The sequence below is a fragment of the Cucurbita maxima genome, unplaced genomic scaffold, assembly GCF_002738345.1.
Source record: "Cucurbita maxima cultivar Rimu unplaced genomic scaffold, Cmax_1.0 Cma_Scf00003, whole genome shotgun sequence".
NCBI lineage: Eukaryota > Viridiplantae > Streptophyta > Magnoliopsida > Cucurbitales > Cucurbitaceae > Cucurbita > Cucurbita maxima.
Window position 1 is genome coordinate 2,517,807 of NW_019272019.1, and position 13,068 is coordinate 2,530,874.

General features: G+C 38.4%; 2 protein-coding genes across 3 annotated transcripts; one reads left to right on the forward strand and one right to left on the reverse strand.

The window, feature by feature from the left end:
- The first annotated feature begins 2,163 nt into the window (after nt 1-2,163).
- On the forward strand, nt 2,164-8,313 carry LOC111476824 (autophagy-related protein 18f-like). Its single transcript, XM_023120641.1, has 7 exons — nt 2,164-3,247; nt 4,497-4,961; nt 5,050-5,475; nt 5,594-5,815; nt 5,901-6,722; nt 6,814-6,977; nt 7,630-8,313. Exons 1-7 carry the CDS (start codon nt 2,972-2,974, stop codon nt 7,949-7,951), a joined length of 2,697 nt encoding a protein of 898 aa, XP_022976409.1. The 5' UTR covers nt 2,164-2,971; the 3' UTR covers nt 7,952-8,313.
- Nucleotides 8,314-9,426: 1,113 nt separating this feature from the next.
- LOC111476956 (transcription factor ILR3-like) lies at nt 9,427-12,726 on the reverse strand. 2 transcript variants are annotated; one of them, XM_023120846.1, is made up of 6 exons: nt 12,528-12,726; nt 12,304-12,402; nt 11,369-11,405; nt 10,300-10,377; nt 10,017-10,180; nt 9,427-9,924 (listed from the first exon to the last, which is right to left on the reverse strand). In XM_023120846.1, exons 2-5 carry the CDS (start codon nt 12,308-12,310, stop codon nt 10,027-10,029), a joined length of 276 nt encoding a protein of 91 aa, XP_022976614.1. In that variant the 5' UTR covers nt 12,311-12,402; nt 12,528-12,726; the 3' UTR covers nt 9,427-9,924; nt 10,017-10,026. The 2 variants fall into 2 exon arrangements, with proteins under 2 accessions (XP_022976614.1, XP_022976613.1); XM_023120845.1 differs by having other exon boundaries at nt 12,304-12,726.
- Between the last annotated feature and the right edge of the window lie 342 nt (nt 12,727-13,068).

Here is a 13,068-nt window from a genome sequence, read left to right on the forward strand (position 1 = left end):
GAGGTTAGGGTTAAGAACGTGTTTATTAGGGAGAAGTTAGGGTTAAAAACGTATTTATTAGAGAGAGGCTAGGGATAAAAACATGTTTATTAGGGAGAGGTTAGGGTTAAAAACGTGTTTATTAGGGAGAGGTTAGGGTTAAAAACGTGTTTATTAGGGAGAGGTTAGGGTTAAAAACGTGTTTATTAGGGAGAGGTTAGGGTTAAAAACGTGTTTATTAGGGAGAGGTTAGGTTTAAAAACGTGTTTATTAGGGAGAGGTTAGGGTTAAAAACGTGTTTATTAGGGAGAGGTTAGGGTTAAAAACGTGTTTATTAGGGAGAGGTTAGGGTTAAAAACGTGTTTATTAGAGAGAGGTTAGGTTTAAAAACGTGTTTATTAAGGAGAGGTTAGGGTTAAAAACATGTTTATTAGGGAGAGATTAGGTTTAAAAACGTGTTTATTAGGGAGAGGTTAGGGTTAAAAACGTGTTTATTAGGGAGAGGTTAGGGTTAAAAACGTGTTTATTAGGGAGAGGTTAGGGTTAAAAACGTGTTTATTAGGGAGAGGTTAGGGTTAAAAACGTGTTTATTAGAGAGAGGTTAGGTTTAAAAACGTGTTTATTAAGGAGAGGTTAGGGTTAAAAACATGTTTATTAGGGAGAGATTAGGTTTAAAAACGTGTTTATTAAGGAGAGGTTAGGGTTAAAAACGTGTTTATTAGGGAGAGGTTAGGGTTAAAAACGTGTTTATTAGGGAGAGGTTAGGGTTAAAAACGTGTTTATTAGAGAGAGGTTAGGTTTAAAAACGTGTTTATTAAGGAGAGGTTAGGGTTAAAAACGTGTTTATTAGGGAGAGGTTAGGGTTAAAAACGTGTTTATTAGAGAGAGGTTAGGTTTAAAAACGTGTTTATTAAGGAGAGGTTAGGGTTAAAAACATGTTTATTAGGGAGAGGTTAGGTTTAAAAACGTGTTTATTAGGGAGAGGAGATGTTTCTACACCCTTGCAAAGAATGTTTCGTTTCCCTCTTCAACTAACCTTTGGGGGTCTAGTGTCCTGGCTGACACACTATCCTGTGTCTGGCTCTGATACCATTTATAATAGTCTAAGTTCACCATTAATAGATATTGTCCGCTTTAGTTCGTAGTCTGTCCGAATCCTAAATCTAAATTCTTCTCCGTTGATGGTTCTAAATTTGCTTGCTCGAATTCTTGAGGGAAGCTTTAAAATCGTGAGACTGATGGTGATACGTAACGGACAATTTTTTAAAATTCTACGTCTATTATTTACAATTTTAAAAATTTGTATAGAAATAAACTTATAATTTAACTAATAATTTTTTTTTATGAAAGTTCGAGAAATATTTTTAAAAATGAATTAAAATATTTTAAAATTTTAAAGTTTATTTCACATCTTTTATCTATTTAAAAATTAAACGATCGTGTTTTCAAAATTCAAGTTAATTTTTAAAAATTATTTTTGTTTTTAGAATGTGACTAAAAATTCAAATATTTGTTCAAGAAAAATGAAAATAGTTTAAAAAAATTGTGAAAATAAATATAATTTTTAAAAATAAAAAATTATTTTAAATGAAAAAATGTTTTAAAATACTATCCTTTTTCAAATTATTTTCAACTAAAATGAGCGATTCAGTTCGTTATTATTTTCTTTTTTAATTTATTTCTATATATTAGAAAATTCCAATTATACCCTTCTAAGTGTTAAAATTTATTTATTGACCGTCTCTAAAATTTTATATTTATTTATATTTTTCAAATATTATTCTTTCAAACCCATTCTCTAATATAATTTTTTTGAACTTACACGAGTTGAATTAGGTTGTCGGGTTGCTCTTTTTTAAAATTATTTAAAAATATCATACTTATCAACCGTACAGTTACATTAATAACTAAAATCTTATAAATATCAAACATTCACAAGTCATAACGTCCACTAACATCGGTTGCACACGTAATTTTCGTAATAATTTTAAAAGTAATGTAATATGTTGTAGTTTTGTTTTCGAGTCAGTTGAGTTGACCCGATAAAAAAAATTGTTAACCCGCAAATCCAATAGTAAAAATAAGTCTAAAGTTGAATAGTCCAAATTGATCGATTCTCGAAATATTTTGAATGACCATTCTACCCCTATTTGTTATGAGCGCTTTTGTTCCCTTGGCCCTAAAGTTCATAACTTTCTTAGTTTTGAGTTTCTAGAGAGAGAAATTGATAGGGTTGGGAAAAGGGGGAGAGACGTGCGAGGGAATTGGCGATTGGTTTTCAGAGACTTCGGCTGTTCGAAAGACAATTCATAACTCCCAAACCCCTGATTTCGCGATTAAATATATAAATTTCTCGAAGAGAGAGAAGAACGAGTCGCTTTTATTTGCCCAAACGAAGATAATTACCTCTTCTTCGCCGTTATCCGAAACCCGAATGCCCCTTTTCTTCCCTCCTTGATTCTATCTTTTTCTCAGATCCTTTCCGGTGATTTCTTGGCCGTATTCCGTTTCTTAATCGGTTTTCGACTTAATATGTTCTATATTTGATTGATTTCATTATTTAAACTTTTGGGATTTCATTTTCCCTTTTGAATTTTAGCTTCTTTTTGTTTTTATTTGATTTGTTTTTTTTTTTTTTTAATTCTTTTGGGAAAGTTAAAGAGAGTTACAAAAGCTTGTTTCAGGTAAGGAAAAGGGTACTTACTTCGAATTTCTTTTGTTGCCTGCTTTTTCTTCTTCCATTTTCTATTCCTTTTCTGGGTATTGAGATTTTGTGTATTGGGTTTGCTGCACCCTTTTCGTTGCCTTCTGTTTTTGCGCAAAACTGGGGTGATTCAAATGATTCAGGATCGGATTTGAAGCGATTTCGTTGTATTGATCGTTTCTTTTTGTGGGTTATTGGGGGCTTGAAATCGAATGTGTTGAAATTTAGAGGGGCTGTTTCTTGCCTTTCAGTAATTGCTGGGGATTGAAGAAGAAACAGCCTGGGGTTATGATTAGAGTGGAATCTGAAGAATTGGTGATTCTTGTGTTTTGGGTATTGGGTGTTTTGTTCACTTTGATTCTGGGGATGAGGAATGATGGAGCTCTAAAGCAACAGGGATCCGTAGCTCGCTCTGGGCGGGCTCATAGTTTCATATCAAGTTCATTCCGGGCCTTCTCTAGTTACATGAAGAATGTTTCTTCTGGTGCATCGACTGTGGCACGGTCGGCTGCATCAGTGGCGTCTTCTTTGGTGGATAAGGATGGTGAAGCAAAAGGATCCCAGGTAAGCTTCTACTTGAATTTTATAATGATTTGCTGTTTATTTATGATATTTGTTGGAACAATGATGAGTTCTGGTGGGCCCTTTTGGTTTTTGTGGTTGTAAGTTGTTTCTGTGATTGAGGAAACGTTATATGGTGAAATTTCATAATAGGCTGATGCATGTATGCGGCATAAAAAATGGAAATGGGTTGGTGAACCTTTTCCAGCATTTGCAGCTCATTTATGCACTCAACCAACTTGTAACACCCGCTTATCGGCAGTTCGATGCACAAGAGTTACCAACTGACACAGATAATTTACTTCGAAAACTAGTCTTGAAACTCATACATAGCAAGTAAAGCATGTGAATCCAATACTTTTTACCACACCAAAATAACCGGAGTAAGTTTTCAACAACGAAAACACATGTACATAAAACTGACTCAGAAATGGATTCCTTGTAGTCTCTAGCCCGTTGGTTTCATCCTTGGTTGGCTCGCATCTTCTATATCTGGAAAGAAAAGCTAAAATAATCTTGATGAGTAATTAATTTACTCGGTAAGTAGCTAACTTGTCATTCACAAGTTTATTACTTATCTTTCCAGTTGTTTTTAAGTTTTATTCACCAAGGTATTTCAACTATCTTTAGCTTAGGTTACGGACTCTCTATATGCTTATTTAGAATTTTCGGGCTCGTATGTATGACTCGCTCTCGGTCAAATACGGCCCGTCTACTAATTCCCGTGGAGTTTCTGACCAACGTGTTGTGTGCCAAGTTGGGAATAATGAATATTCCTGACCGTTTGTATATATGATTTTACAGGCATAGATCATCCATGTAATGTCTTTGACAACTTATTGGAATGGTACTCACCATGTTCTTGATGGCCCAAATTTGGGAATTATTTCCATTTTTTCTTGTAGTTGTTCATTAGGCAAAACAGAAGCTGTTAGCTTGTCTGTGGATTATTGCGTTTTAAAAGCTTGGTTGATGAAGCAATGGAAGTAGCCTTTGTGAAATAATTCTGGAAATTAAAGAAGTTTTGCTTCAGTATTTCAATTATTTTTTGCCATCCTTATATGCTGAATGTTCTTTGGCTTTAAATGCATCTTTAGTATCAGTAGATATCTCCAAGATCAGTAACATTTCGTTTGACTTTACTCATAAATCTGGTAATTTTATTTGTATAAGGTTAGCGCCCTTCGATTTTACTGTGTTTTGTTCATAAATCGGTGATTATTGATGCATATTTGATTGCCAAATAATGAAGGTGAACTGGGCTGGCTTTGACAAGTTAGAGAGGGATGACAATGTCATTCGACGGGTGCTTCTGTTGGGTTTTCGTTCCGGTTTCCAGGTTTGGGATGTCGAGGAAGCGAATAATGTCCAAGTTCTTGTTTCTCGTTACGATGGTTCTGTTTCGTACATGCAAGTGTTACCCAGACCAGTACCATCAATGAGATCAGGAGATAAGTTTGCAGAAAGTAGGCCATTGCTAGTACTTTCGGCTTCTGGTTCCATTGCTGCTGCTTTTAACATACAGGATCAATTAGCCACTTCTGGCAATGCAGCCATCTCGAAGGGCCAGGAACTAGTAGATGGGAATTTTATGCCTACTTTTGTTAGATTTTATTCGCTGAAGTCTCAAACTTACGTGGATGAGCTCAAATTTAGATCGGTCGTTTATTCGGTGAGATGCAGTCCCTTGGTCGTTGCCATTTCTCTGGCAACTCAGGTATGTATGCTTACACAAATCTGTTTCTAAACAATTAAAGAACAGGAAACTGTTTAGTTGGTAAGAATTTGAGTCGGTTGTGCAACAGATACACTGCATCAATGCTACAACTTTGGAGAAGGAACATATAATTCTTACAAATCCTGTTGTTTCTGGTTTTCCTGGATCTGGAGGAGGTATAGGTTATGGACCCCTTGCAGTCGGACCTAGATGGCTGGCTTATAGTGGTAGTCCGATCACGGTGTCAAATACAGGACGAGTGATTCCACAGCATTTAAAACCTTCTGCTAGCTTTTCTCATTCTTCTTCAAATGGAAGTTTAGTTGCTCACTATGCAAAGGAATCGAGTAAGCAACTTGCAGCAGGCATTGTTACGCTCGGCGACAAGGGTATTAAGAAACTATCGAGGTATTACTCCGATCTCTTACCCGAAAGCTACAATTCTCTTCAATCAGGTGCTCAAGGTATTGGAGCTCTTAATGGCCATGCGGCAGATACAGATAGTGTTGGAATGGTCTGTATTAATCTTTAGTTTGTTTCGTACTTTCTTCAACTTCTTCTTTTTCTTCCTCTGTAGTGTTTTTTCTTGACAATGTTTGATCTTGTTCTTCCCTTCTACTTTTGGTTTTCAGGTTATTGTGAAAGACATTGTCAGCAAAGTGATCATCACCCAGTTTAAGGCACATAAGAGCCCGATTTCTGCTCTATGCTTTAATCCGAGTGGCATCATCTTGGTAACGGCTTCTGTTCAGGGTCATAGCGTAAACGTTTTTAAAATTATGCCAAGTTCGCGCTCGGATTCATCTGCATCTTATAGCCATTTGTACAGGCTGCAAAGAGGCTTCACTAACGCAGTAAGAGTAACGCAATTTTAGTTCTATTTTGGACTGTTTCAGCCATTGTTTATTATCGTAATCATATTTCTGGTTTGATTTTCAGGTCATACAAGACATCAGTTTCAGCTATGATAGCAACTGGATCATGATTAGTTCCTCTAGAGGGACGAGCCATCTCTTTGCTATAAACCCTTCTGGAGGGCAGGTGAATATCCCATCTGCTGACATTAGCTCTATTACTAGAAATGGCGGTCCTGTAGTTCCTGCACGACAAATCGTTCGACAAGTTGATTCTGGTTCGCACGTGTCTAGTAAACAGAGCCAGTGTGCTACTGGTAGTCCACCTACACTTTCTCCAATTACTAGACTACACCATGGAAGTAATGGCTGGCGGGGCACTGTCAGTAGTGCTGCAGCAGCTGCAAGTGGTCGAGCGGGTATTGTTTTGGGAGCTATTGCTTCAACTTTCCATGAGTGCAAGGGAAATGCTTCACACATAGACAACAGATCGTCAGAGGCCAGGTACGACATATTAGTTTTTGCTCCATCTGGCAATATGATACAGTACGCATTGCGAGTCGGTTTAGATTCAACTATAGTCTTGCCAAGATCTAGCACAGCTCTTGAATTAGCCCCCGAGCTGGATGCAAGACTAGTGGTTGAACCTATCCAGAAATGGAATATATCTCAAAAGCCTAGCTGTCGAGCTCAAGATAATAGCATCGACATATACGGTGACAGCGGAGGTTTCGATTGCAAGAAAAATTATTGTGAAGAAATGAATGGGAACTCTATTGTTCTTGAAGCTAGTGGCACTGTCTTGAAGGCAGAGAAGACTTGTAGGGAGGAACAATATCACCTGTATATTTCAGAAGCGGAGCTGCAGATGCATGCTGCTCTTACTCCACTGTGGACAAAGCCTGAGGTATTTACTGTTTGATTCATGTCTTTAAGAAGTAGGCCTTTGTTTTTTGTTTGGGATTAACATGCCTGCACTTTTTGTTATTGATGACCAGATATATTTTCAAGTGATGGCAAGAGATGGAGTTGAAGGAGATGAAATAGATCGTTATGGAGAACTTGAAATCGAAAGGATTCCTACTCGTATGATCGAAGCTCGGTCAAAAGACCTGATTCCAGTTTTTGACCATCTTCAGCCGCCCAAATTTCCGCAGACAAGGTGAGCTTTATTTTCCAGCTTGTGATTGACTCATAGGAAACAAAAAGATCATGCTAAAAAGAGCCATGATTAAGAAGAATCTGAAGAGGGTTGAACTTATATATGTCCATATACATATTTTTTACACTCGAATAACGGGCTCAGTCAGACATTATCTGTGAGATCTCACATCGGTTGGAGAGGAGAACGAAGCATTCTTTATAAGGGTGCGGAAACCTCTCCCTAGCAAACACGTTTTAAAACTGTGAGGGGAAGCCCGAAAGAGAGTCCAAAGCGGACAATATCTGATAGCGGTGGGCTTGGGTTGTTACAAATGGTATCAGAGCCAGACACCGGACGATGTGCCAGCGAGGACACTGGGCCTTGAAGGGGGGTGGATTGTGACATCCCACATCAGTTGGGGAGGAGAACGAAACATTCTTTACGAGGGTGTAGAAACCTCTCCCAAGACGCGTTTTAAAACCATGAGGGGAAGCCCGAAAGGGGAAGCCCAAAACGGACTATCTGCTAGTGGTGGGCTTGGGCTGTTACACTATTTAGGAAGACAGAACGTCTGTGTAAATTATACGCGAACACGAATAGAATGCCTACTATTACACATGCTTGACGCAAGTTTCTTTGTTTCTCATCAAACTTTTCCTCTGAAATTCAGGTTGTTAAATAGTAGTAGCGACCCGAAATGTAGCCGACCTGAAAATGGAAGGCAATCATGGAGGAATGTCACGATTCCTCACGGCTCTGTTATCGGAAACGGACCCGAAGGAACTGGTAGGCATGGTTACAAGATGGTGACAGAAACCAAGGGCACTGTAAATGAACATGAATGCCCAAGGTCACAGACCCAGCTTAATAATGTAAATAATTGTACAGAGAGCTTAAGCATGGAGTCTCAACCCAAGTCTGTAAATAATCATAAAAGTGGCCTGGGATTGGAGAATCATTATGAAGACCACATATGTGATGAGCTTGAGTAGAGGTAAATAATTCTAGGAACTTTGCTCAACTCTCATCTCTTTAGTTAATATTCTATTCTGCTGATGAAGTGTTGGTCTATAAGAACATGATCCCTCTGGTTTGCTGTTCATTCTTTTGTTTCTCCTGGAAGTTTTACTGATGGGTGTATATTGGAATTATAGAGAAGAGTTGATACAGTGTTTTAATGGCGTTTCGTTTAGTGGCACCTTTGTAAATAACACAGCTATAGTATTATCTCTGTTCCAAACTAGCTGTTTTGTAATGTAAATAATAGACGTGCCATTATAACCGACTTGACGCAAGTCGATATGATATTATGAATAATTTGAATGTGATGGTGTTCTTGTGCTGGTCTGTATCAGACCCGTCTTGTTCTATCTATGATTTCCCTTTTAGAGGGCCACCAGAAACCCACTAACAAAGAATGGAAGATCTTTGGAAGGGGTTTTTTCTTGTTGTTGGTCTCCATCTACCTTAAGCTATTAGTTTTGTCATAAACTTAGCTTGTATAACCCTTGCTGAACGGTTGGTAGAGCCTTTTCTGATAGCATTGAAATAGTAAGGTTTACAGTGGGGATTCAAGGAGGATTGTAGAGCTCCCATGTCTCCTCATCCTCTATTCACAAGGCCATTGCCAAAAGGGTACCCCCTTGCAAAAGGATTCATGACAAACCACCAACAAAATACCCAAAACGGCTTAAGTTCACCGTTAGCAGATATTGTCCTCTTTGGACTTTTCCTGTTGGGCTTTCTTTAAAGGTTTTTAAAACACCTTTGTTAGAGAGAGGGAGAGGTTTCTACACCCTTATAAAAATGTTTTTTTCTCCTCTCCAATCGATATGGGATCTCACACCCTCGCATACATTTTAGTCACTAAGGACCTATCGGAGGTTTCTTTCAACAAATTGCCTTCATGAAAAAGGTTTAGAGTGCGTAGGGATCAAGTGGCTTCTCCTTTCAACAAATTACTCATGAAAAAGGTTTAGAGTGCATAGGGTTTCCAGTGGCAAATTACTCATGAAAAAGGTTTAGAGTGCATAGGGTTTCCAGTGGCTTCTCCTTTCAAATGACTACTGTCGCTTAACGGATAAAAATTATTCTATGGATAACATGTTGATCTTCTCCAAGAGCTCACATCAATGGAAAAGTTTGGCACCTCGATATCAACTCTTTGCCAGCCACCTGGAGCTGTAGTATATTTCAAAGAGTTAGGGATCCACCTCAGGCTGTAGTATATTCCAAGAGTATGCACAAAACTAAACTACTCTCCTCTTTGATCAAGGAATTCTCACTTTGTTTGGTAGGTCCAATAAATTAGAGGCACTGTCCCTAAGTTCTTACTAACCTTGTAAGTGTAACATGTTCGCTTCAAATCTCTTGTGCACACTTGGGGATAGCTTGAGGAAGCAAATAACCTTAGAATTTTATTAATATTTTGATGACCATTTGTATTTTGTTTTTAGTTTTTTGAAAATTAAGCTTATAAACACTATTTTCGCTTTATAATCTACTTTTTATGATCAATTCTTTGTATGCATTTACAATTGTAAAACTCAAAACGGCTTTGAGTTCTTTCAAGTGTCCAACGACAAATAGATAGCCAACCCCAAATCAATCGACAGCCTTACTAAAAAAATACTAGTATATTAGTCAAGCAACCAGATGCTGCCAATGATTTTTCTCAGGCAAACCTTAGTTGCACCGAGTTAGGCGACGGGTGGTCGGAGTACGTGGTCCTGTGACGTGTCTACTGCAGCAGGTGGCATGAACTGCCACATGGCAACACCTGGGTGGTAACCAACGAAAAGAACTAGCTTATTGCCAGGAGCTTGACCCTGAGAAGCAAATGTGGGGATTGGTGGAGGAGGTAAGAAGCCAGGTTGAGCAGGCATGGACTTTACTTGCTGCTCTAGCTGCTCCTTATCTGCCTTGAGCTTCTGCTTTTCCTGTCGTGAAGCTCATTCTTCTCGGCCTACACGAGATAGGAAGAAAGGAAACTGTATAATCATTCACGAGTTTCGGTTTCTCCATGCAAATGCATAAAAAAATGCCATGGAGACTTGCCTTCAACTCTTTAAATCTTTTCCTGGAGACTTGAATTTGATTCCTTCAGTTTCCAAGCCTCACTACGCAACTGATTCACCATTCGAACAGCATCGACTAAAATCGCTGCCTTGTCAGTTTTGGGTAGTCTTCCAGGATCCAAAATTGAACCTAGTTCCAAAAACCTGTTATGAGATTCATCATAAGAATTATGCTTTTGTTGGGACAACATATAATGGTAAAAAATATAGAAGAACGGACAAATGTGCCATGATTGCCCATTGGTTCGGGTCAGGGGAAGTACCTGTCATTGAGCCTATCCCTCCGAAATTTCTCCCTACATGCTTTGGAGCTTGATGCACTACATGATTCAGATCTCACCCTGCAGCAGAAAACGTGTACTTCATTTGATGCCATATTAGATCTCTCTTTCCACTTCTAATTTCTGTTCTGTTATTATTGCTCTATCTAGGCTTGCTTAAATCAGCTCAATATATTTAAACATGTTTAGCCAAATTTCACCTCGGAGAACATACATGAAAGTAAACAAATGGATCCACAGCCTTTTACTAAATCATAAGCAATACCAACTTGAAACTTTCAACTGTATGCAATATAATAATTACAATAGAAACCAAAAACAATCGGTGGATTGATCGAAGGATCTGATTGAATGAAGGATCAAAGCTATATCGCTAACTCCCAACCAAACAAAGCTATATCGCTAACTCCCAACCAAACCAAATTCTCTCCGCTCTCCAGTTAACTCACAACCAATAAGGAAACAGGTATCCTGTGTGCTGTGTATCACAACCTCACTTAGAGAAAGTAGGTTGTGACCCCCACACGCAAGGCATACAACCATGACACTGCACGAGGTAAATGCCTTGCATCTCAACAAAAATATTAGAGGCTTAAATTCCATCAGTCATAAAACAAGCAACAGCACCCTTATATTACCCCCAATCCCTAATTGTCAGATCAGCTTGTTTTGAGCTGTCATCAGTCATAAAACAAGCAATAGCACCCTACCGACCATGACACTGTACGTCTAATTTTGAACCCATTAAAACATAACCATGATACAAATTTCTGGGGAATTTAAATTAAAGGAACTCAAAATTACAAGTGATGACTAATCAAAATGCTTCCTGAAAGTCAATTAAAACACCAAGAAATCCTGAAGTCTGATGATTCATTCAAACCATGCAGCTCTACTTGTGACAACAGCAATAGTCCTAAGATATTTCTAATGATCTCAAGTCCCAGATTGTTGTTATGGAAAGACATTCAAACCAAGCATATTATTACAAGGCAAAAGGCTGATTCTACCAAACAGACCAGATTAGAAAGTAATAATGAAGGTTTCATACCTCTTCTTTGAGCCAGATTCTAGACGGCCATCCAAATCTGCCAATTATCCATCAATTTCCACATTAGAATAACATCAAAGGAGAAAGAAGTGAGCATATACAAACATAGAAGCCAAGATGCACAATGGTATGACATCCTTATCTCATCATCCTTACAGTCTTACAGTTTCCAAGAACACAACAAAAAATAGTTCTTGGTATAGTCATACCCCCAACGTCCCTTATTGTTTACACCTATCAACCCCGTGGATACTAAATCAATTCAGTCAACGATGTGATACTTCACCAAACAGAATTAGAAGTATAGTATCTATACACCATTCCCCCACAATCTCTCAATCTTCATGTCATAAGTAGGACGTATGAACCAATTACTAACTCATATAAAAATGTTCAAAACAAGTTTGAAATCTTGCTTAAAAGAAATAATCTCAAAAATTATTCTGGACGGCAATAAAAGGGCCAGTCCACCGCCCATACTTCTGTTGAGTATGGTTAGGAGTGAGTCCCGCGTTAGCTAATTTAAGGAATGATCATGGGTTTATAAGTAAAGGAATACATCTCCATTGGTACGAGGCCTTTGGTTCCCAAAAGCAAAGCCATTAGAGCTTAGGCTCAAAGGGGACAATATATAATAAGATCTGTGATTCTTAACAACTTTCGTTGGCTAATTTAGGGAATGCTCAAGTAAAGAAATACATCTCCATTGGTACGAGTCCTTTGGTTCCCAAAAGCAAAGCCATTAGAACTTAGGCTCAAAGTGGACAATATAATAAGATCTGTGATTCTTAACAACTTTGGCATGCCCACGAAAATCCAGAAAGTATTGTCTTCCCCCAAAATAAAAGTACATTCGATGCAGCAAACCCAATTTAAGTTCAATAATAAAATAAAAACAAGCTCGAACGAGTAATTGACAGGGATCTGAAGATTACCCGGCATCAGGGGAGCCGTTTAAGGGCTGAACAGCCCAGGAGAAACTTGAACTCGTGACCGGAAAATTCGCATCCGGTACAGGGATGTCGTCGATGAAACTATAATCAAACAACCAATTTGGATTTTCAGGGGATACCATTTCTCGAACAATTACAAAAAAACGTGGGATCATCAGAAAAATTAGAAGAAACGATGAATGATAAATGATGGAAAATTACAGGACCAGAGTTAGGGTTAGGGCTCGGGCGATTGAAGAGAGAAAATTGGGGACGATAAAATTTGTAGAAGATTAGGGATTTGGCGGTACTGCTGGCAGATGATCGGCCATACTGGGATTCAGTGGGAGAGACACGTCATCCAAATACATAGCAAAAAAAAAAAAAAAAAATCTTTTAATCGAAGCTATACTCAACCATATGAGTTACAAAATATTTACTACTCTTAAGGGCAGCAACTACTACAACCATACCTACAAACACGCTTTAAACGCTACTCTTACTAGCGACAACTACTACAACCGCACCCACAAACGGGGTTTAAACGCTACTTTCACGAGCGAAAACTACTATAACCGCACCCACAAACGGGCTTTAAACGCTACTTTCACGAGCGAAAACTACTATAACCACACCCACAAACGGGCTTTAAACGCTACTTTCACGAGCGAAAACTACTATAACTGCACCCACAAACGGGCTTTAAACGCTACTCTCATGAGCGAGAACTACTACAACCACCCACAATGATTCTCGACATCTAAGAGG

What these genes read in the sequence shown, in the direction of transcription:
- LOC111476956 (XM_023120846.1), bottom strand. An exon ending in GAATCTGGCTCAAAGAAGAG is followed by an intron (nt 10,378 to 11,368) that starts GTATGAAACCTT and finishes TTTCTGCTGCAG; the next exon opens with GGTGAGATCTGAATCATGTA. An exon ending in AGGGATAGGCTCAATGACAG is followed by an intron (nt 10,181 to 10,299) that starts GTACTTCCCCTG and finishes ATCTCATAACAG; the next exon opens with GTTTTTGGAACTAGGTTCAA.
- LOC111476824 (XM_023120641.1), top strand. Translation starts at nt 2,972, where the DNA reads ATGATTAGAGTGGAATCTGAAGAATTGGTGATTCTTGTGTTTTGGGTA. An exon ending in ATACAGATAGTGTTGGAATG is followed by an intron (nt 5,476 to 5,593) that starts GTCTGTATTAAT and finishes TTTGGTTTTCAG; the next exon opens with GTTATTGTGAAAGACATTGT. An exon ending in AAAGAGGCTTCACTAACGCA is followed by an intron (nt 5,816 to 5,900) that starts GTAAGAGTAACG and finishes TTTGATTTTCAG; the next exon opens with GTCATACAAGACATCAGTTT.